This window comes from Catharus ustulatus, chromosome 29, assembly GCF_009819885.2.
Source record: "Catharus ustulatus isolate bCatUst1 chromosome 29, bCatUst1.pri.v2, whole genome shotgun sequence".
Taxonomy (NCBI): domain Eukaryota; kingdom Metazoa; phylum Chordata; class Aves; order Passeriformes; family Turdidae; genus Catharus; species Catharus ustulatus.
The window spans coordinates 3,879,143-3,906,323 of NC_046249.1; the positions used below are offsets into that span (position 1 = coordinate 3,879,143).

General features: G+C 48.1%; 2 protein-coding genes across 3 annotated transcripts; one reads left to right on the plus strand and one right to left on the minus strand.

The window, feature by feature from the left end:
- Positions 1–218: 218 nt before the first annotated feature.
- Positions 219–2,558, minus strand: SMIM7 (small integral membrane protein 7). Its single transcript, XM_033082536.2, has 5 exons — positions 2,494–2,558; positions 2,067–2,108; positions 1,934–1,986; positions 1,283–1,373; positions 219–869 (listed from the first exon to the last, which is right to left on the minus strand). Exons 1-5 carry the CDS (start codon positions 2,517–2,519, stop codon positions 854–856), a joined length of 228 nt encoding a protein of 75 aa, XP_032938427.1. The 5' UTR covers positions 2,520–2,558; the 3' UTR covers positions 219–853.
- Positions 2,559–2,658: 100 nt separating this feature from the next.
- On the plus strand, positions 2,659–9,061 carry TMEM38A (transmembrane protein 38A). Of its 2 annotated transcripts, none has more exons than XM_033082387.2 (6): positions 2,659–2,881; positions 4,810–4,966; positions 5,870–6,054; positions 6,521–6,608; positions 6,697–6,814; positions 7,053–9,061. In XM_033082387.2, exons 1-6 carry the CDS (start codon positions 2,758–2,760, stop codon positions 7,272–7,274), a joined length of 894 nt encoding a protein of 297 aa, XP_032938278.1. In that variant the 5' UTR covers positions 2,659–2,757; the 3' UTR covers positions 7,275–9,061. The 2 variants fall into 2 exon arrangements, with proteins under 2 accessions (XP_032938278.1, XP_032938279.1); XM_033082388.2 differs by lacking the exon at positions 2,659–2,881 and adding an exon at positions 2,905–4,413.
- Positions 9,062–27,181: the final 18,120 nt, after the last annotated feature.

Consider the following 27,181-nt stretch of genomic DNA (forward strand, 5'->3'; position numbering starts at 1 on the left):
GAAGCCCCACTAATAAGTTTACAGTTTGATTTAAAAAATACTCAGCACTCCATTCTTTTAAATTATCTTGGTGATTCTGGGGAAAAGCTGTTGGTCAGAGAGGCCAGCTTAATATAAATACAGGACTCCAGATAGATTACAGGAGTAACTACAATTTCCCAAAATACACCAATACAGAATGAATTTCTCCTGTAACAGAATGAACACAGCATCAAATATACATTTTACCCTTAAACAGAACAACTTTATTCACCAAATCCAAGATTATTCCAAAATTATCTCTTAACATTGGCTTAGAGAATTATTTTTGCCATTTTTCCCCATTCAAAATCCCTTACATAGTGCTTAGGAAAAAAAATAATTTGAAATATTAATTTAGAAAGTTTTTTTTTCCTGGAAAAATAGGGAGAAGGTGAGAATGGCTTTTTTTTTTTTTTTCTTGAATATTCCTTTTCTACACCTCCAACAAAATGAATGGAATAGTGAGAAGTTACAAGAACACTGCTCAACTTTTACACAAAACTGAGAACTAAGGAGTTGACTTGGACAGGGGCAACACGAGCTGGCACAGCCCCAGCTGGGACTGGCAAGGCAGAGGTTTGAAACTGGCTCCAATTCTACACCCTGCTCCTCACTGACATCAGAAAACCAAGTTAAAATTCTCTTCCAGTGAAGCTGAGATAATTTGTGTGAAGGTTGTGGCTCCAGGCCCTGGCAGAGAAGGAACCTGGAGGGGGATGAGCTCGTCCCAGCTCCCCACAGGCCTGGGGCTGCAGCTGGAGAGCATCAGAATCTTTTCTAGAAAAGTTTGGTCCCAGCCAAAAGTCTCTTCCAACGTGTCCATGGGTGGCTTTCAAGATCCAAATAACCTGGGGGATGCAACAGAAAAAAAAAAAAATTAGATGAGAAACAGTCACAGCCACACCAGTGCAAGGCTGATTTCATCTGATTAACTTGGCAGGTTCCCACCCCACAATGAAAAACATCCCCAGATTTAAACCCAGGTGATGTTTGATTTGAGCAACCCCCAACAAGCAACACTCTGCCTGAGGCTGAATGGCTCAGGTGCTTTTCATGCACTACAGGTGCCCACATTAGCAAAAAAAAAACCCTGAGATAAACCCACACTTGAAAATAGAAATAAAAAAAGTGAAGTGAAAAAGAATTCTGGAGAAATTGAGTGGGAGAGACAGATGTGAAAAGAGATATATGCAAGAAAAGTACCAATATATGGCTTCTTATAACCAAGTGAGAAGATGCTGACGTGAGAAGGTTTACTCACACAATCATGCAGAACATCATGAAGATATTCCACAAGGCAATGAAGATTCGAAAATACCTGAGACTCAGCAAGAACTCTCTGATATTGTCACCTAGAAACCAAGAAAAGCTTTTGATATTAAAACACACCTGACAAGTCACATTTTCAGGGCTGCCTGAAAATCACAAGCAACACAACAAAAAATTCAGACTGGAATTTGAGGTTGTAGGTGAAGAATGTTCAACATAACTCTGTAAGGATACGTGGCAAAATGACAAAAAAAATTATAAGAAGGGGTCACACTGCAAAAAAGGGAAGACCAGTTGTAGTTCAAAGGCTTCCTGGGATTTTTAACCAGCAAACAGAGCTACAAGGGAGCAACACAGGTGTATCCACGTGGAAATGGCAATCAGGGAGTGAGCAGAGCGTTATCTCTACAGCACAGGGACCTACAGTCAAAATGCTGAAAGAAATGTGTTTCTTCTCATTTCAGTTTGACAATTAAGACATTCAGAACATTTCAGTATACAAGTTAAGAAGCCAATTATTCCAGCCCCACAGCAATTCACATCCAACAAAAGGGGTAGAAAAGCTGTGCTTTGGCAAGGATTTCCTCCAGAAAAGCCAGTTCCTGTGCAGGGCTGTGCCCGGCTCCCGCATCCCCTCCGTTACCGGTCGTGGGTTCCCTCGGCTCCTCTCCGAATCCCTCCGTGTCCCTCCTCCTCCTGCGGGCCAGAGGGGTCGTGTCAGGCAGGTGAATCCCAAAAACCCCCCCGTTCCCCTGCCCGCCTCCCCCTTCGCTCACAGCCTGAAGTTGAGCACGGCACCGGCGTTCACCAGCAGCGTCCTGCGGGAGAGACGGGAATGGGGAAAAGGAGTCGGGGAGGGAAAGGGGGTTGGGGAAGGAGAATGAGAACAGAGAATGGGGTAGGGACAGTGGAAGGGGGACGAGGAAAGGGAGAAGTGAAGGCAACGAGCACGAGAAAAAAAAAGGAGAGGGAAGGGGAGGAGGAACGGGGATGGAGAGGGGAAAACGGCCGGAGATGGCGAAAGAGGTGGGGAAAGGGAGAAGGGGGGAGGCCGGGAAAAGTGAGGAGGGGAAAGGGAGGGAGAAAGTGGATGGAGAGGGGTAAGAGGGTCGGGGACGGGGGAGAAGAGGGACGGGAACACGGTCAGGCACAGCCGGGCCGGGCTAACCCGGCCGAGCCGCTCCCGGTTCCCGGCCCCGGTACCCGCAGAGCAGCAGGTCCCCGATCATGGCTCCGGCGGCTCCGCGGCCCGGGGGAAGCGGAAGGGGCGGCGCTGCCCGGGCCGGCGGCGCCTGCGCTCCCCGCGGCGGCTCCGGCACCGGCACCGGGGCGGCTCCGCGCCCGGACACCGCGGGCAGCGAGGGGCCCGGCCCGGGCAGCGCCGGGAGCACCCCCGCAGCCCCCGCGGAGCCGGGCCGGGGCAGGGAATCGGGAAGCGGGAGCTGAGAGCCGCGATCCGGGGCCGCCATGGATCTGGCGGAGGCGCTGCCCCTCGGGGAGCTGGCGGCCGCCTTCGCCTCGCTGCCCGTGTTCCCGCTGTTCGACACCGCCTATTTCATCATCTCCGTCCTCTACCTCAAGTACGAGCCCGGTGAGTGCGGCCCTGGGGCGGGGGGAGCTCGGCTCTGCCCGCACCAACAGGTTCTGCCACCTGCCCGTCCCCTGCCCTGGCACAGGGGTGGCACAGCTCCGACACCTGAGTCTGAGCACAGAGCCGGGAAAACCCCCACCACCCGTGACTCTGATTTTGAGACATAATCTTGGGGTTTATTTAAAACCGGATTCCGGCCGCACTGGGGTATTTAAATTCGGTTACTTGGCTGCCACCCCAGGACTGAGAGTTGTGTTTGGCCAGTTCCTTGGCTTGAACATTTCCGAGGCAGTGCCTTCCTCCTATTTATATACAAAAGGGCTGGATGTAAAACCTTTTCCCACCCTCTGGACCATGCCCTGAGCTGTTCTCAGGAACCGAATCTGACCTTGTTTTGTTTGTTCTCTTGGGCTTATCTTGCACAGATCGATAGATTTGTACCTTGGCTCTCACCTTCTGCCTTGTCGCAGCCCGGCTGTGCCTCGGTCTTTTCCCAACGCCACTTTCCCTCTGTTTTTGTCACTGTGTGCCCTCCTCATGCTCTGTTTTGCGCAGTTTCACTGTAACTGCTCAGTGACTGGAGGAAAAACCAGCCCCGAGCTCGGGATGATTTTCAAACCTCGTGTTGTGTGACCTCCGAGCTGCACAATCCCTGCGCTGTTCCCCTTAAACTCCTGTAAACAACTGCTGGGTTTTCCAGGCCTGATCGCTCCCAGCTGCCTTCCAGCCTGGGCTCCCGAACCGAACAATTAACAGGCAGCTCTCACAAAAATAGCTTTTAAATATATGCAAGCCCAGCAATCCACTTGGGACTGGCTGAGGCCGGGGTGTGCTTTCCCAAATTCCTGCAGTGCCCCCATCCCACAGCTCCTGGGCTGAGGATCAGTGTCAGGACAGAACTGTTCTGTTTCCTCCTTGGAGACAGCATGGCTTCGTGGAGCCAAGGAAAAACAAGTGTTACTAAATTTAAGCCTCAAGCTAAACCTCAGGTTCCTATAGAACAGTTTCATGTCTCGGCTGTTGCAGCTGTCTCGCTGCCGCTGTGTTTTCTGCTGGTTCAAATGTCCCCGAGGATGGAAGAGCCTGGGCACTCACAGCTTTGGCTCATGCTGATCCACTTATTCCTGTTTAAGGTGTACCAGGTAATCATGTTGTCATAACATTTGTAGCATTTTCTCTCTTTGTCTGCTCACTGAACAGAGGTTTGTATCTGAAACACCGCACAAAGGATTCTGGAGCGGTTTGAGGTGATGAAACAACCTCACAGAATCGATGTTGTTGGGAGGTTTCCCTGGAAAAGTACAAAGGTGGATGAGAATTGCTACAGGAATTTTTAAAAAGGCCATCACAGATTGTGGGAGGAGATCACAAAGTACTTCCAGTCTAGTACAGGAGCGGGGAAGAACCCTCAAATTCTCTTCTCTTAAATAAAGATTAAGAATTCCTGTTCTATTTTTGCAGGTTATCTTATGAATGAAAGAGCTGAACAGATTGTTCTAGAGGGCACCTAGGTTGAAGCAGTGAAGAGAATGGTACTAGTATGCATTTTATTCTTAGACTGTAAAAAGACATTGATTTCGAGGGAAAAAATGTTCTTTCTGGTCGCAGCAAATAAAGGAGAGAATCTCTCAGCCAGTTCATAAACTTCTAATGACTCTGCTCACATGAGACCTGTGGGGGGATCTGCAGGCTGTGATTATTTCTTGACCATCCCTGGTACTTGTTTGGGCTTCACACTTTTGCATTTTGTTTTACAAGCGCTTTTCTTTGAGTTGCTTTGTGGGAGAACACGCACCTCGAGCCTCTCTCTTGCTGGGTCTTGAAGTTCCTGCTTAATTGCTAAATCCATCTTCTCACTGAGGCTGGACTGGATGACTTTGGGGGTCCCTTCCAACTCGGTGACTTTGTGATCCCCAATTTTTTCCCAGGAGCTGTGGAGATGTCCCGGAAGAGCCCTTTTGCCTCCTGGCTCTGTGCTATGCTCCACTGCTTTGGGAGCTACATCCTGGCTGACCTGCTGCTGGGAGAGGCACCCATTGGCCACTTCAGCCACAACTCCAGTGTCATCCTGGCCACAGCAGTGTGGTGAGTGCCCTGCAGCCCTCCTGGCATGGCACAGGCTGTGCTGGGGAGGGAGGTGTGGAGGGAGATGTTCTCCCTGTGGGACACAGCTCTGATCTCACTGGGATTAACTGTGGGGAGCAGAGGTGGGCTGAGGTCGTCTTTGAGGCTCTTGCACTCCTGGCTCTGGTTCCCAGTGTCCCTGACCACTTGTCTAATGCTGTGATTATCTGGGCTGGGGCACTTCTATTCATAGCAGCCACTGCTGAGCCAGGGCCAAACCGCAGGAGCAGCAGCACCCACGGATCCCACACAGAGTGAGGAGTGGCACATCCTGAAGATTTGGGGGCATTTTATTCGTTGTGTTGCTGAAATGTGCACAAATTAACCTCTAATTCCCCAGTGTGTGTGGGTTGTAGGTGCTTCTGCATGGCAGATTGAACATTGTTGGGAAATATTGTGAATGAAATTTTCATAAGCAGATGTCTCGGAGTAAATCCCTCAGCCATGTAGTTTTCTATACCTGAGAAAATAAAGAGAAAGATCTTTCAGGGCTGAAAAATATAGCAGTCTTCTGGAAAAAAAAAGAGTATTTGAAATCTGTACTCCATAATATCATTTCAGTATATGTAGCTTCTCGTACTATATGAACTGATGCTTCTGGACCACAAACTTCTAAAAAATTCTGAATTAAAATTATGGGGTTTTATTCAAGATTGAGGATTAGTAGTGAGGGCTCTCCGAGTTCCTGAGGGCTCACTGAGTTGTTGCTATAGAGAGGCTTCATTGCATGCTGGTTTCCTGTCAGAATTAACTGTGAATTTTTTGTTTTAACCTTTCCTTCACCTCCACCTGCCATAACTCAATCTGCCACACTCCCCCTCTGTGCATATCCCAGATCAGAACAAATCTGTGGTCTTTTTGCAGGTACCTGATATTCTTCTGTCCCATGAACCTCTTCTACAAGTGTGTCAGCTTCCTGCCCGTGAAGCTCATCTTCGTGGCCATGAAGGAGGTGGTCCGGGTGCGCAAGATCGCGGCCGGGGTGCACCACGCCCACCACCTGTACCACCACGGGTGGTTCGTCATGATGGCCACAGGATGGGTCAAAGGTGACACCTGAGATGCTCCAGAGGCTGCAGGGAGGGTTGGGACAGTCTGGGGGCAGCTCAGGGGGAGCAGCAGGGAGGGGATGTGGGCTGGGACGCTCAGGTTCCCACCACGCTGCTGTTTGTGCAGCCTCGCAGAATGGTGGAGGAGCTGGAGTCAGGAATTCTTTATTCTTTCTGCTGTGGTCTCTGACCTCACCTGTGTCTTTTCAGGGCGTTCTGGCTGTCAGTTTTCCTTTAAGGTTGTGCTTGGAGCAAGCACTTGAGCATCAGTAACTGCAAGATAAAATACGTTTTCCCTGCATCGGGATGAACTTGGTAGAACGTCAAGGAAGCATTTGCCCTGCTGTTTTGGCTTAGGCTAACTTCTAAATTTGGGGAGAATGTCGAGAACCCTTTGTTCCCTTGGGGATGCAGAGCCCTCTGCTGTGGCAGCTCCAGCTCTTTGACAGGTTTCTCTGCCTCACAGGTTCTGGTGTGGCCTTGATGTCGAACTTTGAGCAGCTGCTGCGTGGGGTCTGGAAGCCTGATACAAATGAAATTCTTCATATGTCCTTGTAAGTCAGCAGCCTGGAAATTCCAGCTGAAAGAACCAGTCAGGGCTGGGTGCAAACCTTCCAGAAATCCTCTTTCTTTCTCTTCCAGCCCTACAAAGGCCAGTCTGTATGGCACAGTCCTATTCACTCTGCAGCAGACTCACTGGCTCCCCATCTCTGAAGCTAATCTCATCTTCTTTTTCACCATGTTCATGATAGTCTGCAAGGTAAGTTTACAGCAACTTTGTTGCCAGCAAATTACAGAACCTAAACTGGAAATACTCACATTCCTGAGCCACTACAGGATTCACTGTAGGATCTGCTCAGGAAATTCAATGCTGAATTCTCCATCACACAAACAGCTCCTTGTGCTAGCAGCAGGGGCTTTCTCTGGGGTCACTAGAATGCTCAGTGGCCAGGATTTCCTTGCTCTGTGATCTCTGAGTGTTCCCTCTTGCCTGGCAGGTGTTCATGACAGCCACTCACTCCCATGCCTCGCCTTTTGCTCCGCTGGAAAACCTCGTCTGCCCCGTCCTCTTTGGCTCTGTTTCCAGTGGGCACCCAAGCCACCACCACGACCACCATGGGGCCTCCCATGAGGTTTCCCACCCTCCTCCTCCTCCTGCCAAGTCCAAAGAGGAGCTGAACGAAGGCACGAGGAAACGGAAGGCAAAAAAAGCTGAATAAAAAAGCCAAGGCGCAGAAAATAGGCCAAGAAAATCCTTCCAGAGCTGAGTCTCAGAGCCACCTGTGACCTCCTTCGTGCTCCAGTCCTTCTCTCTCAGACTCCAGAGGAGAGGTGGAAGCCAGGACACTGCCAGCCGGGTCCCTGAATTTCATTTTTGCTCTCTGTGCTGCTGCTTGCTTCTTGGTCTCTGCCTCTCTGATCAGGTTTTCAGGGATTTGTAGGTTTGTGCCAGGGTGGTAAGTGGGTGCCAGTTCCCAAATCTGTCAGCAAATCTGATGCAGCATTTTCAATTGATGTAAAATCTTTTCACCATGTTTATTTATGAATGGAGGGAATGGTTTGTGCTCCTGCAACTCTTAAGTTCCTTTCAGTTTTCACTGACCTTTTCAGTGTCTGCCAAAACAACAAACTGTTAAGACACAATGTGGAAATCAGGTTTCATACTCGAGGAAATTAAATGGCCTGGTCTGGTTTTTCCCCAGCTCCCACATCTGCCATATCTCCAAGTAATGTGACATTTTAAATGCAATAAGGACATGGCCTTTGGCCGAGCCAAACCCTGTTCACCTCAGTTCCCTCTGGTTCTCATGGTCAGGACAGTGTAATTTGCTGAACCAAGTCTGTGTAAGAGCTCTGAAGCTGTGAAGTGCTCCCAGTGCCATGTGTTGGCACTGTCACTATCCCAGGCTGTGTGTGGCATTGCTGCACCTTGTTACTGAGTGTCCCCCACCCCAAACCTGATCCTGTTGAACCAGGGGAGAAGCATGGCTCTGGTTTGTTTGTAATCCTGTGGGATACAAGAACAGTGTGTGTGAGTGTAAGTATTTATTACTATTTATTTATAATTGCCAGGGCACCTAAGTCATGGACCTGAATCTGGCTTTTTTTTCAACATTGCAATTGGAATTTCTAATTGTGGCCCTGAGCCCACAGCCATGAGCTGGTTTGGGCTTGCACTGATCCTGGTGTGCTCCAGGCCAGCCTGAACTCTCCCTGGGTGCAGGAAGAAACCTTTCCTATATTCTTAAATTCAGATAGAAAGGCTGAAGCAGGGCATTTCACACCAGCTGATGAAAAGCTACTTTAAAGCACTGATAAAAGCACATCAGCTGAAAATATTGATTACCTTCTGTAGGTCCCCTCAGGCCAAGCTGCTGGGCTGTGAACTGTGCCCAATGAGTGAAGAGTCTGAACTGCCTTGCATGGCTCAGGAGGGGTCTGTCAGCTCATTTGTGTTCTGCTTAGTGAACACTGGCTTTTAGAGTAGTTCAAAGCTGTTCTTATAACTGATTTTGTTCTTATAAATGACATCTTCCAGGGGCTGGGATCAGCACAGTGAGAGTGCAGGCCTGGGGATGTAGCACTGGGCATTTTCCATCCCTAGCAGTGAGATTTGCTGCTGTTTCCATTCCAGCTGGGAATGGAAACAAGATTTAAGAGAAGGGAGGGTTTGTGTGTGTGTGTCCCTGTTCCAAACTGCAGCTGATGGTTGATTAAAGATGAGAAGCCATCCTTGTGTGCAAGCAGAGGAAAGCCAGTAGGAAGGGTCAGATGATCTCTGGGCTTGGGGTTTGACAGTGCCTTAATTTTGTGAGTTTGCCTCCCCTTCAGTAGAAAGCAGGAATTCTGCCTGGCAGCTCCACTCTCTGCTCCTGCAGGTGCTGCTCTGCTGGAACCTGATGTGTCACAAGCATGCACAAGACTGAATAAATGTTTTATCAGATGTCTGATGCAAGGGGAATTTTGTTTTATAAAAGCTGTCAACAAATAAAAATTGTGAAGTGACTCTGGTTGTCCAGTGGCACCTGAGGAAATCTCTGTGTTTGTTTTGCCCTTCCCACAGGAGATCTGTGTCACCAGGACCTGGGGACAAAATGATTCTGGTTGAAGAAGGAGACCAGACTTTGTCTACAGCTGTGTCTGAATGTGTTATAAATGGAAATAACAGGGTAAAAGGTGTTTGTGGTGCTGTTCTCAGAGCAGACATCCTTAGATTTCAGAGAATAAAATAAGAAAATTGGCTCCTTGGGTATTTATACCAGTTATCTGTATTTTAACTTTTGTCCCTGTGAGAGGGAGGAAGGCATTCACCTGGTAAATATACACACAGCATATTTATGTGGAGTATCAGTATTTAAAACTGGAAAAAAACCAAAATTCTCTGCATGAGTGAATATTTAGCATGGTCCTATAGCTGCTGCTCTGCTCTGTGAGTGCAGAGTCTTTGCACCCTGAATCAAAACAAACTGAGTCAAATCACAGCTTCTAATCAGGGAGAAGAAATATTCCAAAGGCGGTTAAAATTTCAGCTCTGAACACCTTCAGAGTGCCCAACAGGGGTGGGATTAGTTTTGAGAAGACAACAGCTACAGAAGAGTCACAAGTTCCATTTAGTGAAGCCTTTCCCAGTGAGAGGGATGGAACTTGTCTTGAATTTCCATGGCTCAGCACTGGCAGCCTGGTACAATTCCAGCCTGGTGTCCTTCATCCCAAGAAGCAGAAATGGGACTTTCAAAAAGCAGCACATTTTAACCAGGCTCTGGGGACCCAGGGCTGCTCCTGCACCTCTGGGGAGCCCCCCTGACCTATGCAGACACTTCCTCCCTTCAGGCTCTGCTCCAAACAATGAAAATGGGGCTGGGGTGTTCCCTGAAGGGATGGAGTAATTTGTTTCCACAGCTCAGAGGTGGAAGTGATGAGGAAAGCATGACACAGCCAATCAACACAAGCAAGCATCTGCAAGGCCTGTTTATATTTTGAAGGGTTTCTCTTGTCTCCCCCACAGATTTAACTCTCTTAAAATGTTTATAAACACTCCTCAATTTAGATGAGAGAGTAAATTGCACTGGAAAAGGGAATTTCCACTGGTATGATCCACCCATGGAAAAGGTCAGTGCAAGTCTTACACCAAAAAAAACAACTCAGAAAATAAAGGACCACAGAGTTTCAGGTGGTTTAACCATTCTGCTGCCCTGTGAGTGCAGCTCAGGGTTGTTCTGCTCAGGACCTGGAAGTGAACAGGCTGATGAGAGCAGGTTTTTCATGTCCTCTGAAGAATCCCACGATGTCTCTGGAGTCTGTGGCTCCACAGAATATTCCCAGCTCCCCACTGTGCTGCAGCCCAGGGCAGGACAGGAGGCTGCCAGGGCTCAGGGGCTCAGACTCCACGGGACAGACGTCATTCCCTCCAGAGATGTCCTGATCTGATAACTTCTGATACTGACTCCAGTGAGACCAGGCTAAATTTAGCAGGAAGTTTAATCCTCAAAGAGGCCCTGGGTGCCTGCTGGGAAAAGCAAATGTTTCAGTTGCTGTTTCAGCATTTCATGTGGATTGACAGGTTTTCCTTTCCTGTTGCAGAGCCAAACCCGGTGCCTGCAGCTTTTCCATCCTGGCAGATCAGCTCCACAGATAGGGAAAGCTCTGCAGGCCTCATGCATTTGTAATTTAAAAAAAAGAAAAAAAAAACAACAACAAACAAACCCAGAGGATAATTTTACACAGACCATTAATAATTCTTCAGAGTAAATGAAGTAACAAAAAGAGGAGGGCAAAGGTAAGAATTCCAGTTTGTATAAGGGGCAAGAGCACCAAGCCAGAGCAACCAGTGTTCTTGGTTTCCACTTTTCCTTTTGTTATTGATGCCAATATTTACATTGTTGCATCCAAAGAATAAACAAATTTTATAGCCCAGCAAAGCAGAAAGACCCAGAGGATAAAGATGGATGTTACCTTGGCTGTACAGAAGTTGTTCCTTTTAACACTTGCCAGGGGTTCAGCTGCCAAGTGCCTGCTCCTTCCTGCAGCCTGCTCATGGTGCTTTGAGGGCACACAAAAGCTTTGGAAATTAGAGCTTTATGTGTTTCAGAGTAGCACGGCTTTATCTGGCCCTTAGCTATCACTCTGCTTTATGGTTCTTGTGCTATTCTTTAGAGGCTGTAGCTGGCTCCTGTGAGGATGATAAGGAGGGTTAAGGCTGGGATAAAATGGCATTTCCTGTGGCCTCAGATACCCAGGATTTTTGCTGCAGCAATGGTTTTGCTCTTGAGACGTTTAATTCTTTGCCCAAATAACAAGAAATCAGAATGTACATCTATACAAGACTTTCCAGAAAGGTCTCAAAGGTAGTTTGGATTTCGTGTGAGCTGCTTCCATCCAGGAAGAGGACACAGACAAGGCAAACCACTCACAGTGGAGAAATGATGCTGTTAATGCCAAATACTCTGCAGAGTGGGTTGATATTTTCCTCTTTAGGATGCTCTTAGCATTGGCCCCAAGGCACCTGGTTCATCCTGCGTGCCCATCCGCCACAAGGAAATGCCAATTAAAGGGGTTTGAATTTCATCAGACATCAACATGACTTGGTAAACACCCACAAAATTACCTCCCAGCTAAGAATTTAATCCTGCTCCCAAGGCAGCAGTCTGTGAACAAGCTGTTGGGGGCTGATGGCTCAGGGAACAGGCAGAGAGTGAGAAATCGGTTCCCTGTCATGCCAGAGCCCACGCTGCCATCCTGAGTCACAGTTGCTACTCACTTCACCTCTGTGATGACATCTGTGACAAAAAGATGTTGATGGTGCTAAGATCAACAGTCGTGAATACCTTGGAGTCTGGTCTCTCTTTCACACTTGTGCATTTGCATCTTTCGCACGTTATCCTTAGAAAAAGTGCCGTTTATATTTCCTTATCTGCTTCCTCTACTTGCCAAAAGCGAATCTGGGGAGGGAATTTTTTTAAAGAGCTTGTGAATGTCAGGAAGAATCGGTGTGAGACAGTGATTCCATCCTAGCCTTAGGGTACAGGTAGGCTATAGCCCTGGAATGCAGGAAAACAGGTCTGAGATGTTTAGAGGCTTCAACAATTTTACAGCCTGAGGAAATCCAGGATGTCCCCGGAAAAGATTTCCTCGGCTGACTTTGCTCGGTTTTGATTTGCAAATTACAGCGAGCTCCCCCAAACCCATAACACAGACTCGGCATTCCTGCAGAAGGCAAACTGCTGCTTCCCAATTATCCCAGCCCCTGGTGCTCCTCAATGGAGCTGCCAGCCCTTGGCATTCCAGGAAAAGCTCTGCAGGCTGGGGGTCCCCTGGTCCCACTGCCCCCAGCTGCCCGAGCCAGCCAGGGCAGCTGATTTTCTTTGTGTGTGACAAAGGGAGATGCAGTGGGAGAAGCAGGGAATGCATCCCAGATTGCATTGAAATGCAGCCTAAAAATCCTTGATTTCAGAGTCCTGGTGTTGGCTTAAATTAGATTTTGAATAATGTAGGCTAAACCCTAATGTAGGCTCTGTGCTGTTTGTCTGTCTCTCGAGGTAAGGCTCTCCCTGTTTGATTTATGACAGATTAGGATGTCGGTTAATCTCCTCTTATTTGGGGAGATGACTGTGGAGATTAATCAAGTATTGTCTGCAAAAGGAGCCCATAAATGCAGATTACTAATTTTTCATTAATTATTCCTCTGTGTGCCAGAGGGGTACAGCCAGGGATAGACACCAGCCTCTTAAATCTCATTTCATGAGAGAACCAGGAAAAGCACAGCAGCTGCTCTGGCTGATACTGGTTCTCTCTGACATGCTCAGTTCAGTTTCCTAGAAAAGACAAAATTCCACAGAAATTCTGGATTATGGGCTGCTGTGAGAAGCAGAAAGTGGCCCTGAGTGAGGGAATCTGCTGGGCTGGCAGAGCCCCATCCCTGTGTGCACAGAAAAAGGAACATTCCTCATGGGAAGGGCCATCCCTGCACCATCAGGAGCACAGATTGGAGCAGAGGGAAGCAGCAGGGCTGGGAGTGCTGCAGAGCAGAGCAGCCTAAAGAGGGGCACAGGAGGATGCTGTCAGGATGCTGGGGGGTTGCACCTTCTCTCCCTCTGCATTCCATTGGGAAAACAGATAGGTTTTTTCCCTCCTTGTTCCCTGCTGACAGCAGCAGCTCCTGCCCCTGAGCTCAGGCACTGACCCTGGGCTGAGCTGCAGCAGCCACAGATCCCCAGCCAGGGATGGGCCATGGATGCTGTCCTGTCCTTCCTGACAAAGCCAGGAGCAGCAGCCAAACAGCTCCAGCCTCTGGAGTTGTGCTGCCAGCTGTAGCATCCCTCAGGAAGGGGATTTTATTCTCTCCTAATTTCTGTCTTGCTGGGTTTTTTGTGTTTGCATTTTTCTTTTCTATCTTTCCCCCGTGTGCTGCTCTCTTGGGGGTGGTTCCCCACTCCAAGAGTTGCCATAATTGTGCACAGGGTAAACACTTTTTGTGAGTTCACTCTTGCCCAGTTTGTCAGAAGGCAGAGGCAGGGCACAGGCACACAGTGACTGCCTGGGTGGTGAGGAACCTGCTTTAAATGGTTGAACCATCGATGATTCTGGTGCTAAAATACTGAGACAATTATTTCTAAAATAGTCAGGGTGGTGAACAAAGGGACCTCGGGTCAGCACCTGACAGAGAGCACACCCAGCACCTCAGGATGAGTCCCTGGGATTCTGCCCAAGTGACAAACACCGGTGGCTGTGGAGATATCTGTCCTCTTCAAACACAGATGGATCCTGCCAGGATGCAGAGAAGTTCCAGTCAACCATTTCCTATCAAAGTAGCTGAAATTTCCCCAGGCTTTCCTTAAAGCCAGGAGCAGGCAGCATTCTGGAGAGGCTGGGGTTCATTGTTCATCTCCCCTCAAAGGAGAAATCTGTGCTGAGGGAGCCCAGACAGCACCATGAGCTTCAATCCAACACACACCAGATCCTCACTGTGGGAAGATGATTCCTCTTCCTTTCCAACCTTCCTGCCTGGTCTGAATCTTTATCAGCTCAGCTTTTTTTCAGGTTAAACGGCTGAAAAGTCCTGGAGCTGCTGAAAGCCTCAGGCACTGCAGTGACAGCAGTGGGCAACTGCAGCTTCATTTGGGAGGGAAAGACAGGGCAGGGATGGCAGAATTCTGCATTAAATCAGGAATTGATGGCATTGGCAGCAAAGCCACTCCAGCCCAGGCTGTCCCAAAACCCTGGACAACAAACACTGCACTCCCCTCCACTGCTGCAACAGCAAGAAGTGTTTGTGGAGAACTTCTCCTCTTGGACAATGCCCAAATATTTCCCACTTCCTCTGCCCACTGGGACACAGTTGCCAGACTGAGCTCCTAAAGTGGTAACTGGCAGTGGGTAGCAGTGAGTCAGATTTTCGGGAATTACAAAACTCAGTTTCCCCCTCCTGAAAATCATTCCCTCGGAGTTCATTTTTAAACAAGAAAGCACAGGCTTGGAGGGGCCCTCAAATCCACAAAAATGCCTCCCAAGGGAAGGAAACACAGCAGGGGCTCCTGCAGTGGGTGCAGGCAGTGGATGAGCAGGGAGGTGTCTCCAGCCCAGGCTCTGTTTGCAGAGCAGTTGGAGCTGCAGTCCTGGAAGGAATCCACGGGAGCTGCAGAGAAGCTGAAATTTAAGGTTGAACTCGGTGATCTTGGAGGTTTTTTCTTAATGATTCTGTGATTACTCAGCATGTAAGGACACAAACAGTGCTGGGATTTCACCTACAACACCTGTCCAAAGGGTGTCACACATTTTTGGGAACAGTTTTGGGATGAAGGATGTAACGTGTGATCAGGTTTTCACTAAAAGACAATAAATTCAACCCCCTCTCTCACTGTAAGGTCTGGAATTCCTGTGGGCTGGAGTGTAAAGTGACACAAGAATTTCCTTTAACTCCTGCAGTCTTGGTGAGAGCTAATGAATTATTCCAGGGCTTTGTGCTAAGCCTGGCTCCCTGTGGGACAGCGGTGCAGACAGGAGAATTCCCACCCCAGGGAGCTCTTTGCTCTCTGACACTGGCACAAGCTTCAGCAGAGATCACTTTACACTTAGGCCAGTCCCAAGGAAAGCTGCAGATAGAGCCATTCCCCTTCCTAATTTTAGCATTCCCTCTTGTACTACTTTATCACATGATTCTGTAATGCCATGAAAGTTTACATAATTTTGGGGAGAGAATATACCAGTTCTGAAGTAATTTTAATCTCATATGATAAAACATACCTTTATATTTGTTGTCTAAAAATATACATTTATTTATATTCCCCATGTATTTTGATTTTTCAGGTATGAAAAGTATCCATTAAAATAATATTGTGTATCAGTGAGCAGGAGAGGCTGCTGGGAGAGAGCTCTCATGCTTGTGGTTTTATGCATGTATGTGCTTAATTTCTTTTTATTTGCTCTGTCTTCTTCATTTCTGAAATTTCCCTAGCTGGCTGTTTGATTTAATTCAGTGAATACATCACTTAAAAGATGCCACACAGATTTTTCTGGAAAGTGGGAATCTCTCTTGTAAAAGGCACAGCAGGGGAAGCAGTGTAAGAATTTCAGACTCGACTGTGTATGAAAAGCTTCCCTGGGAGCAGAATTGCCTTTTATTGGGGCTCTTTCTCACTGCTGAGCTGGCCAACAGCACAGTGTGGGGGCTTCAAATGGGCTGGAGGATTTGCTGCAGCAAGGTGTAAGAAATGTGTTTTTCTGGATCAATGCTGTTGTGCTGTATTCTGTAACCAAGCAATCCAAACTCGATTCAGGGTTTTCATGTTCTTTTTAAAATCATAGAATCCTGGATCGCTTTGGGCTGGAAGGGACCTTAAAATTCATCCAGTGCTACCCCTGCCATGGCAGGGACATCTTCACTGCCCCAGGCTGCTCCAGCCCCAATGTCCAACCTGGCCTTGGGCACTGCCAGGGATCCAGGGGCAGCCACAGCTGCTCTGGGAATTCCATCCCAGCCCCTCCCCACCCTCCCAGGGAACAATTCCTGCCCAATATCCCAATATTCCATCCCTCTGGCAGGAGGAGCCGTTCCCTGTGTCCTGTCCCTCCATCCTGCTCTCTGTGACCTCCCAGGCTCAGGGTGGGATTGTTGAGGTGTCTGTGCAGGGCCAGGGCTTGGACTCCACAGTTCCTGTGGGTCCCTTTCAGCTCAGGATATTCAGGATTCTATTTAATCATTCTGTGATTCACATCCCTGCCCTGAGGGGTTCTGCCCAAATCCTTCCCTGCAGAGCTGGCTGGGAGAGGTGCCCTCCTGCAGAAGGCACATCCACAGGCACAGACCCAGTGTTTGAGGTAAATCCCCTTTCTGTTCTGTCCAAAGGCCATCAAAATGCAGGTGATGGACCAAAAAACACTCCCAAAATGCTCATAGATTTTCCATCTCCTCAGAAGCCAAATACTGCTGTACCAATTTCCTAGACCTATTGAATAAATTATATTTGTATGATTGAGTTGTCTGGATTTCAAGGTTGAGGTGCCTTGATTTAGGTGGATCATCACCTGCAAACACCAGGACATGAGGGTTTATATCATCCTTTCATTTCTGTATTCAACTGGAAAAAAGTGCCATGTATAAATTCCACTGGATATACTTCAGGGGTAATTTAACCCTAATTACACTAATTTGCACAGAATTTCTAGCATAAAAGAGGCTATTGAAACATGGGGGATCCTTCTGTGGCAGAATATAGGCTTGAAATGTTGCAGCAAATAACCTGCAGCCATGAGATTCCTTGTCCTGAAAGACCAAATTGTTTACTGGGTCATCCATGGTCCAAAATCCCCAGGTTTTTCACAGGAGAAATCCTTAGCAAAAGACTGAATATCTGTGTCTCTTGCAGAGCTCTGGCAATTAGAGTTGCATGTCCTTGCCCATGGGAGGGTTGGAATGGGTTGATCTTTAAGGTCCCTTCCAACCCAAGCCATTCTGTGATTCTCTATTGCTGATGTTCAGACTCATCTAAAATCTGAACTTGATTTTTCCCATGTCACAGTTTTTACATTAGTAGTGAGTAGTCCTCCATACTGCCGAGGTTTGCTCAGTAACCAGGGAAAAATCACAAATCCCCCTTGCAAAGAAGCAGGAATGGAAATGCCATAGCAACCAGCAGGGACAGAGCAGGATGTCACTCTGCAGGCTGGCACCAGCTCCCTGATCTGTCTCAAATCTCTGCTCACTCCTCCTAAGCCCTGAGAGCTCCCCAGCCCAGCTCAGTGTCCTTGAGGCACTTTGGTGACAGCCCCCAAGAGAAATCCACACCCAGAGCTTCAAGCCTTGCCCAAGGGGAGGCTCAGACACCTGCAGGAGAGCTCCCCAGGTGCCTTCCTCGGGTTGTTTCGGCTTTAGGAAGGGAGAAAGTTTTGCTGAACCAAGATAGTAAACACACAGAGTCTCAGGGGCTATAACTGAAGGCACAAGTAAATAAATATTGCAGTAATTTCACGATTATAAGTGGCACCATTTTGACTAAAATTTTGATCAAAACCCAAAGTGCGGCTTATAACCAGGTGTGGCTTATATATGGACAAAGAATGAAAAGTTATTGTTTTAGTTTGGAGGACAGGTGTCTGCTGAGAAAGGCAGGAGCCTCTCTTTGAAATGGAGAATGTAAACCCCCTCCCTCCAAATTATTATAATTTTGAAATCAAGGGGCTCTCAGGTAAAGATATGGGAATTAGGAATAACAGTTCTTTTCTAGGGAAATTAAAATAGAAATACAGAACTACAAAGAAACAAACCCCAAACCCTGACACAGTCAGAGTACAACCTGACACCCATCAGACAGGGTGTTGGCAGCAGTCCCATTCCATGGTGGCTGCATCCTCCTGCAGTGACAGATGTGGCTCAGTTGGAGCAGTGCTCCTGTACAAGGTGCAGTTTCCCTCCGGAGCTCCAGCGGTGATGTGGAGAAATCCGGTTTTCCTCTGGAGTCCAGTGGAGAAAGGGGCTCCCTTAGTGTCCCAAACCTCTGTTTTTATCTTGGTAAGAAATGTTGGGCTCTTCCCCCTGGCTGGAGCAACTCCCAATGGGATGCAGTAATTTTATCAGTCCCACAGTGGGACTCAATGGCCATGAGCAGAAAATGACTCTCTGGAGGAAGGATGGGCTGTGAAAAGATAAAGAACACTGCCCTGCCTGGTTTCAATGGATGGCCCATTAGCAGAACATCTCCCATTGAGATCAGGATCACTGCCCCCACCCTCAACAGATGGTGATAGAACAGATACCTTTGATCACACTCTGTAACATGCGGCTTATAATTGTGAAATTACTGTAAATAAATAACCCATTATGTATTTGTGAAACTTTGATTTCTCTTGAGTCACTTCCACCAGAGATCAGCAGCAGAGGGCCAGAGCTGAGAGCTGAGCTGTGCAAGGCTGAGCTGTGCAAGGCTGAGCTGTGCCCTCCCAGCCCAGCAGAGCCTGTCACACCTGCAGGTGACACCACAGGGGCCCTGGGGCAGTGTGCTCCTCCCACAGGTCCCGCAGCTCTCAGCAGAGCCCCCAGCAAGGCTGCAGTGCCCCCAGTCCCCTGGCAGGCACTGCTCCAGGGTTACACTGTGGGTTTGCACTTGGAGCTCATTCTGTGTTTCTGGGCTCTGGGCTGACCCTTCCCAGGATCTCACCTTGCCCAGCCCACATTTCAGCCCCAGCCAAAATCCCCAGGCTCAGCCCTGCTCCCGTGGTTCCAAGAGCCCATCTCACAGCACCCAGCAGAGCCCCCAAACCAATTCTGCTTCCACTGCTTCACTTACACATCTGGAAATGCACTTGTCCTTGAGCCCAGGGCTCTGGCCCCATCCAGCAGGATGCTGCAATTACCAGCAAGTTTTCTGAACCTCCCTGGCAATCCCAGGTGCACAGGCAGCATCCAGCCCCCATCGCAGCTGTCTCTGTGTCACCCAAATCCTTGGGATAAACAAACCCCCCAGCACTGCCTTTTTAGTGTCAGTGAGTCAGAAATTATTTTATTGCTGCCCAGGTTTGTGTGTGTGGCTGACAAAGCTCCAGCCTCCACACAGACCCTGGTACAAAACTTTGTCACTTATTTTTAGCAAAATTCTATTTGTTAATTAGTATTTCATCCTCTGTTGGTTATAGATTTCTCACTCTTTGTGTTAATTTGGTCCACATTCTTTAGTTCTTATATTTTCTCTTTCTCACATGGGGAGAACTTTCCAGCTTTCCAGGCCTTAATCTCCTCTGTGTCTTCTGCTTACTCCAAAGTCCCTGAAGGGCCATAAATTTAAGATCCCAGATGTCCAAGCTTCAACATCCTTTAGCTCTGTTTATTGAAGCTTGTCAGTGTTAGTTTTAGCAATTTGAGGTTTTGGTGATTTAGTAATCAAAGTAACAAAGAAGAGCCTGTGAAGAAACTTTACTAAGAAAAAAAGCTAAAAGTGGGCACTGCTTACAATTAATTAAAGAAACTAATTAAAAATTAGTCAGGAAAGTTGTATCATTCCAAACAACTGCAGCAGTGCATGAACACTGGCCTTTGTCTACTTCTTACAAGATCTTCTGGGCAACCAGTACAGACATCAAGGATTCCAAGAGGCAAACTAGACAAAGGAAAAGCTGTGATCTGCTGAAAAAAAGAGGTTGGTTCAGGCAGGAAGCAGAACAAACTGCTCTGCAACCTCAAAGCAAGAATTACAGTCCCTAACACCTCACAGTACAAATTGTCCTGCAGTAAAGACTCCAGCACCAGGGCAATAATAAATACCTGAAACAAGATTGTGAGCAGTGAATGCTGTCACAAATCACCAGGTTTGAGGGAATCTTCAATGCTGAGGACAGACAGTGAGGAGCCAGGGCAGTTCTGCAGGAGCTGGGCCAGCTCAGGTCCTGAGGAGCTGCAGGTTTTCTTGTGGGAGACAGAATTTATTGGATAACATTTTCCAGTATTAGGCAGGACAACGACAAACCCCACACAACCCTCATCCTTTATGGGCCACCAGGCTGTGGAATGTGCAAATTATCTGAGCAGGTGCAAACTGCTGTAGGGCAGGACAGAGATGTGAGGATTGCTGGGGACATCCCAGCTCAGCTCTGCCCTTCACAGCCTGCTGAGGGACAGTTCACAAATCTCTCTAGCATTTCATTTGCCACTGCCTCCACCCCAGAACAACCAGGCTTGCAGTGGTTTAGCCCTGATCCTCAGCAAGCTCCTCCTCAGCTGTTGGAACCCTGAAGCCTGAGAGTTTTGAACTTTCTTTGCTTTCTGGCACTGACCCCCAGGGGATCGCTGCTTTTGACTTGATGCCTTGGAGGAGACTTCCAAACCTGAGTGATAGAGTTGCAATCACTGATGTGTAGTTTGAATAGAATTGTGTAAGATCACACGGTGAAAGGTTTAGAATTTGGAGTTTTAAAATATAGTAATAAATATGGGACAAAATAGAAGTTCTGTGGTGTTAACTTCTTCTTCCTGCTTGTTCCTTCTTCCTCTTGCTTTTAGGTCGTAGTTTTTGGTTGGATAAAGAGTACTGCACTGCAGGTCACAAGTGATTGGTCATTAGGTCAAAAATATAAATAATATAAATGTTAGTTTTTAATTGGATAGTTAATCCTTAAAAAAACCTTGTAATGAGCAAAATACAGCTCCATTTTTTTGCTTTTAGCTTGTTAGCTCAAAGTGCTGTAGCACTCACTGTACTGTAGATAAGAATTAATAAACAACTGAGTCCAAACACAAAACTCAGTCTCTTGTGCTTCAATCCTGACTCTGACTGAAGGCAGAGGAAAAAAAGATAACCTAATACTAATACTCTGACACAACTAATAACACTGGTGACATAATACTAATACTGTGGCACACAGACACTGGGGCTGCTCCTGCATCCCCAGTTTGCTGCCCACAGATTGCACTGGCTCCCATCAGGATGTCTCCACATCATCATTTCCGTTTCCACAGCAGAGCCTGACACTCAGAACAACCCCCAGCACGCTGTGCCTGAGGCTGGGCACACTCTGAAGTAGGACCCTTGTCCTGTGAGGAAGGTGAGGAGAAGCTGGAGCTATCCTTGGCATCAGACAGAGAGCAGATAAGCCCAGCTCAAAGGGCACATTTCCATCAGAGCTTTCCTTTGGGGGGACAAGCCCTGCTCTTCCAGGAGGCCAGAAGTGGGCATCTGGCAGCTCCCCTTCAGAGCTGTGATTGCTGGCTGTAATGGTTTGAAAGCAAAACCAGTGAGAGACTTCAAGTGTCAGAAATACAATTTAGTAGGAAAAAAGAGAAACATAAAATACATGCAATAGTACAAAAGAAAATAATTGACAGAGTTAGAATACAACCTGACACCCTGCTGGTTAGGGTGGTGGTAGCAGTGCAGATGAAGTGGTCCTGTTGAAGCAGTGATCCTGTAGAAAGGTCTGGTAGCTCTTGTCCTGTGGAAACCAGTGGGTAAGGGCAACTTTAGTGTTCCAAATCTCAGTTTTCATCCAGGTAGGAAATGTTTGGCTCCTCCCCCTGGGTGGAGCCTGTCCCCGTGGGATGATGGAATTTATCAGTCATGTGCTGGGACTCAATGGCCATGAACAGGAGAGATCTCCTGGAGGAAGGATGGGTGGTGGAAAGATAAAGAACACTGCTCCAGCTGGTTTAACAGCTGGTGACAGAATACAAACTTTTGGGCACATCTTTCCATTGTAACCCAGGACACTGGCACAGCCCAGGACATTGGCACAGCCCAGGACGCTGGCACACCCTGGACACTGGTACAGCCCAGGACACCAGGACAGCCCAGGACACTGACACAGCCCAGGGCACTGGCACAGCCCAGGACACTGGCACAGCCCAGGACACTGACACAGCCCAGGGCACTGGCACAGCCCAGGACATTGGCACAGCCCAGGACATTGGCACAGCCCAGGACACTGACACAGCCCAGGACACTGGCACAGCCCAGGACACTGGCACAGCCCAGGACACTGGCACACCCTGGAAACTGGCACAGCCCAGGGCACTGGCACAGCCCAGGACACTGGCACAGCCCAGGACACCGTGCCCTGTCCGTGTGGGACTGGAGCAGTCCCACAGCCCCTCGTGGCCCTCGTGCTTGGCTGTTCTACTCCCTCAGGGTGAGTGCTGCTGGATCTGGTGGAACAGCCTGCATGTCCTGCTGTTCATAGGCAATCTGTCTGAACACAGCCAAAGCTCCCAGTTCTTTAAGCCTGTGAATGTGTTCTTACATATATTTAGCAAGGGTAACATTCCCCTGATGCCTGGCAGCCTATCTATACCAGACCCCTCAAGGAAATGTTCTGGCATTACTTGGAGAAGGAAACTACCTCCATGGCTTATCCAGGGTGTAAGCCTCAGCTGGCACTGCCATGTGGGCACATGAGCTAGCAGGATGTTTGGTGACTTGTTCAGGACAGCCAGAAAATCCCTCGCCCTCCCTCTGTGGGTGTCAGTGTAGACAGCCAGGAGGGAGATTAAAAATTTATTTTCTTATATCCCACTTTGCTTGCAGAAATGGGCTGTCAGACATGGAACTTCTTCCCAGACAATTTGTTGAAGTGGTGCAGGATCATTATCTATCAAAACAAGACCAAATCAGTGGGCATTTTCCCCTGACAGGTTTCTACAAGGGAACCCGGAGCTGGGGAATGAAGAAATCTCTTATGCTGGCACACATCAGCAGGACCTTGAGTGCTGACAGAAAGTATGAAATATCAGCAGGTATTTCTGTACCTGTAAGCTCTGGACCAGAGCTCTGTGTTCTCCAGGCTGCTGGACAGGATCTGAAATCAAAAGATAATGGAAACAATAGCAACTAACTCTATTCAGTGCTTCCAATGATCAAATATATTTATATTTGTATTCTTTAAAGCAGTACCCACAATAAAGGAGATCTAAAGAAGTTTTACAGACTCTGTCATTTGCTCTTCACACATGTAAAATTCTACTGCAGCAAGGGAGGAAGTGATTTATTATTCCTCTGCAGAAAGGCAGCCTGCCTTAGATTGCAGCAGGAGAAATTTAGTCAGGAAAAACATTTCCTGCTAACAGGAAAACAATGGAAGGCCTGGAAGTGCTGTCTCTGTACAGGAGCTGGGTGTCTGGCACTGAGGTTGTGAAAACAAACATCAATCCACACAACCACATCTGAAACCCTCTGCTCTGGCTGCTCCCAGCTCCCTCAGCCACTCTGGTTCTCTGACACTGTCCCAAACCTGAGGAAGTGGAGGGAATTGCCACTTCATTTACATCATGCTGGAGGAATTGAGGAGCTAAAAAGGGATGTGCTGGGGAAGGAGAAGGGGAGCACAGAGCTGTGCTTTGCTCTGTGCCCACAGCCACAGGGAAGGATCACATCCCTTCTGCTGCACTGTGAGAAGGAAGCCTGGAGAAGAGGAATAAGCTAACTCTACAAACTTATCCAGAATTATCACCACACTCCTTTGGCAGCTGGAAGAAATTATCTAGATACTCCAAACACCAGGAAGAAAGCATATTTTAAAATCTACTAAGTTTAGAAAACCCCCAAACTACAGAGTGTTTAACAGGTTACAGAAGGAACTGTGACAATGGGAGCCCTCCACATCCCCAGCAAAGCTGCCCTAGTTCCCCTGCAAGTGCCTGTTCATCCTTCAATCCCTTCCTTCCCCAAAACAGCATTTTTTACCTCAGAATAATGGTGCAACCTCAGGGCTGATGTTCTCTGCTCTAACAGCATTTCTCCCTGCAGGGAATATGAACTGGATCTGCTGTAAAATTACTCCTCTGGATTGGAGAGTTCCTGATGGCTTTGCCATGTGTGCTGAACCTGCAGCCCCCTGTACACACAGCCCCAAAGGTAACAACAGTGGGACACAAGTTTTCCTTGGGAAGGAACTGGATTTTTCCTTCTCAAGTGAAAATACTTTTAAGAGGAATTAAAACCAGTAACTAATTAAACTGTTCAGGGATTCATAAAAAGATTCATGCACTCTCAGCCATCTGGATTTCCTTGCAGCTTTAAAGCAAACTAGAGGACAGGGCACAGAGCTCTGCCTTTGTCTTCTCCTTGGAATAGCCACTCCTTCCTCAGGGAACAATCCACACCATGACATTTCCCAGGTTTTACACCAGAATCATCCCTGTATTACCAGAGCAGGCCAGCTCATTCCACATTGTACAGCACAGAAATAGAGCTGTGGCTGCTCTCACTGGCTCACCAGAGCCATGTTCTTGAAGGTTTTTCTGTCTCTGCCCTCTCAGGGATGAGGATAATCCCCACAGAAATGTTGGCCAGGTTTCTTGCCTTGGTGCCTTCCTACCTGGAGCTCAAGGGGCAGCTGTGCCAGCAGTGCCTGAGGTCTGGTCCCACCCTGTGCTGATCCCACTGGGTGGATTTCTGCAGGTGGGGCCCCACATGGCTGTGTGTAGGATCCTACCTATCCTCAAAGGTGGGATCATTCCAGGGACAGATACAGCCCAGCAATTAATTATCCATCTGTTATGAATGAGATGCAATAAACACAATAAACAGAGCAAGGAGGAGAAAAGCCCTGTTGCTGTAGGAAGCCAGCTTGGAGACAAAGGCAGGAGGAAGGTCCTGGGCCTTTGTGCTCAGCCATGCCCCGGCCCCATTGGCAACTGCTTCCACAAATGAGGGGAAACTGGGTCATTTTGTCGTCAGGACAACAACAGCACACACTGACCTAGATATGTCTGCAGGAACCTAATCTTGCTCCTGGCACAGACCACGGGGTTCAGACAGGACCAGGGGTTCCAGCTGGGGAAGCACAGCACATAAACAAGCTCCAAAATGTCCCTTTTCTGTCTCTCCCTCCTCTCTGTGTGTCACAGCTGGTGTCACAGCGATGGCACTTGGTCCAGATTCCAGCTGCTGGTGGCAGCTTCCTGGGATGGCTCCATGACTGTCTGGAATATGGAAGTTTTTGAGATGTTGCACACCCTTCCTGAGCACTCTGCTGAGCCTTCTTCACTTTTGAGGCTGGAAAGTTGTTCATGCCTGAGAAGAGCTGTGACAGCTTGGCAGTCCTGGAGCTTTAGGCACACAGAAATCTCCCAGCCACGAGCATTCTCCTAAATCCCCAAAGCACTGAGAATCCCTCATTTTGTGAGCCTCTCTCCTATTTTGTACCTGAGATGAGGTGTGTGAAAGTTTGAAAAGGGAACCTGTGCTGTTTCTGCTGCCATGGATCACAGTCTGCACATCTGGAATTTGATTTCTGGCAGAGCCAGGTTTATTATGCATCCCAAAGAACATCCTCACATCACCTTTGTGTGGATGAGGGGCACAGGATTGTAAATTTTTCTTCAGGTACAAAGGTACCTTTAGTTTAAAGGTGCTGAAAGAACCAAAGCATTGCAAGCACAACCTTGAAGGCTGAGGACAGAAAAGCCACCTCAGGCCTCGCTATTCCTCTCTGCTTTGCCACCTCTTTCTGAGGTCAATGCTTGGCACCTGGGGACAGCAGAACTCATCTCCCAGGTTTCTGGAGAGGTGACAGATGTGTGGATGTTTCCTGCAGCCCCAGGCTGCTGCTTGTGACTGTCTCTGAGGGAGGAACTCTCAGCTCTCAGACTGCAGGGAGAAGCACCAACATCCAGAGACAAGGGAGGATGGCAGTGGGATTTAGTGGGGGATCTCTATCTGTGGTACACATCTACTTGTTCAACTTTTTAACTACATTTCTTCTATTTCTTATAATATCCAAAGGTTTGATGAGCCAGACAACAGATCTGGTAAACAACAGACCTTCCTTCTCCATTCCAAACAGAGCATCCTCCTCAGGTTTCCACAGTTTCCAACCAGAAAAGCCAAACTCCATCCTGCTGCACTTTATAGCTCAGACCAGAGTTCACTGCTAATCCCTCTTTCCTTCACTCAGCTGTCCTGGCTTCATGTCTCACTCTTTTTTGTGCAGATCTCTGCTGCTGGGGCAGCCTGCTCCGGAAGGGTTTGCTCTGTGCTGGTGGCAGAAGATGATTCTGTTCCCACTGCAGCTCCAGTAGCTCCCATTCCTGAGGGAAGCATTGGCAATAGCTACTCCCTCAAATTCCAAGGGTCCTTTCAGAGGGACCAGCATGTGGAATTTCCCATTGGCGTGGCTTTATTTAACTGTTGTGCTTTAGGGGTAACAAATTTGGGGTGAAATTCTCTTTGTGAAGAGGCAGAACACGCCTGGGCACCAGGAGCCCTTTCCCTGAGGAATGAGATGTAAGCAGTGAAAGGGACTGAAGCTGATATGATTATTTTTTACTGTTTCTAAGCTTGCCTTTGGGCCTCTCTTGAAGGAAGTACAGGAATTAAATCATAAGGACATGGCATTGAAGAGGATTAGAGACTTCCTTGGCTCAACAAATCAGGAACTAACTTTTCATTGTTGTAGGCTTTGAGGAGTATGTGCCAGAGTACCTGGCAGGTCCAAAGGGATTCCCCAGGTTCCCAGAGACAGATTTGAACATGAAGGAGTGGCTCCCACAGCTGCTATCTCTGCTGGCAGCAGCCTTGTCCCTGCCTCTCAGGATGCAGCTGTCCAGGTAAGGAGGAAGGAAGGCTGGGCAACTTCCCAAGCAGAGCATCTCTCACAAACCCAGCTCACAGAACAGGCCCCTCACTCAGGAGAGGGTTGGGTTGATCCCCAGCAATGTGTGGGGCTTGGATCTCTAATCCTGAATGTGTTTTTGGTACTGCCACACTTCTGAAAAGATGAGCCTTGTTTTTTCTGCTTCAAGCCTTTCTGTTCCCCTTTTATTTTTGATTTGGAGTGGAGAGCACTTTATGCATTCAGAGGCCCAGCCTCATGTCAGAGTGTGCCTGAGGCCTGAAATAATTTCATTTCTGAAGTTTTCAATGGGAACTCCTAGAAGCTGCCTTGCTGCCCAGCTGTGGGCAGGAGCCAGATGGCACACACACATCTGGAGCACCATCTCCTGCCAGAGCAAGAGGTGAACAGCCAGCACAGCCCAAACTGGGCAGATCTAATCAGGCATCTGAGAGCAAAGGAAGCCGTGGCTGAAAGCCCCAGGTGCTGTCAGCAGCAGGTTTTACCTGCTGGCATTAGGCTGTTGTCATTTGACAGAGACTGCTCCTCCTGCTGCTTTAAAGCAAGAGATTTCGGGAAATCTGTTTCAGGCTTGGAG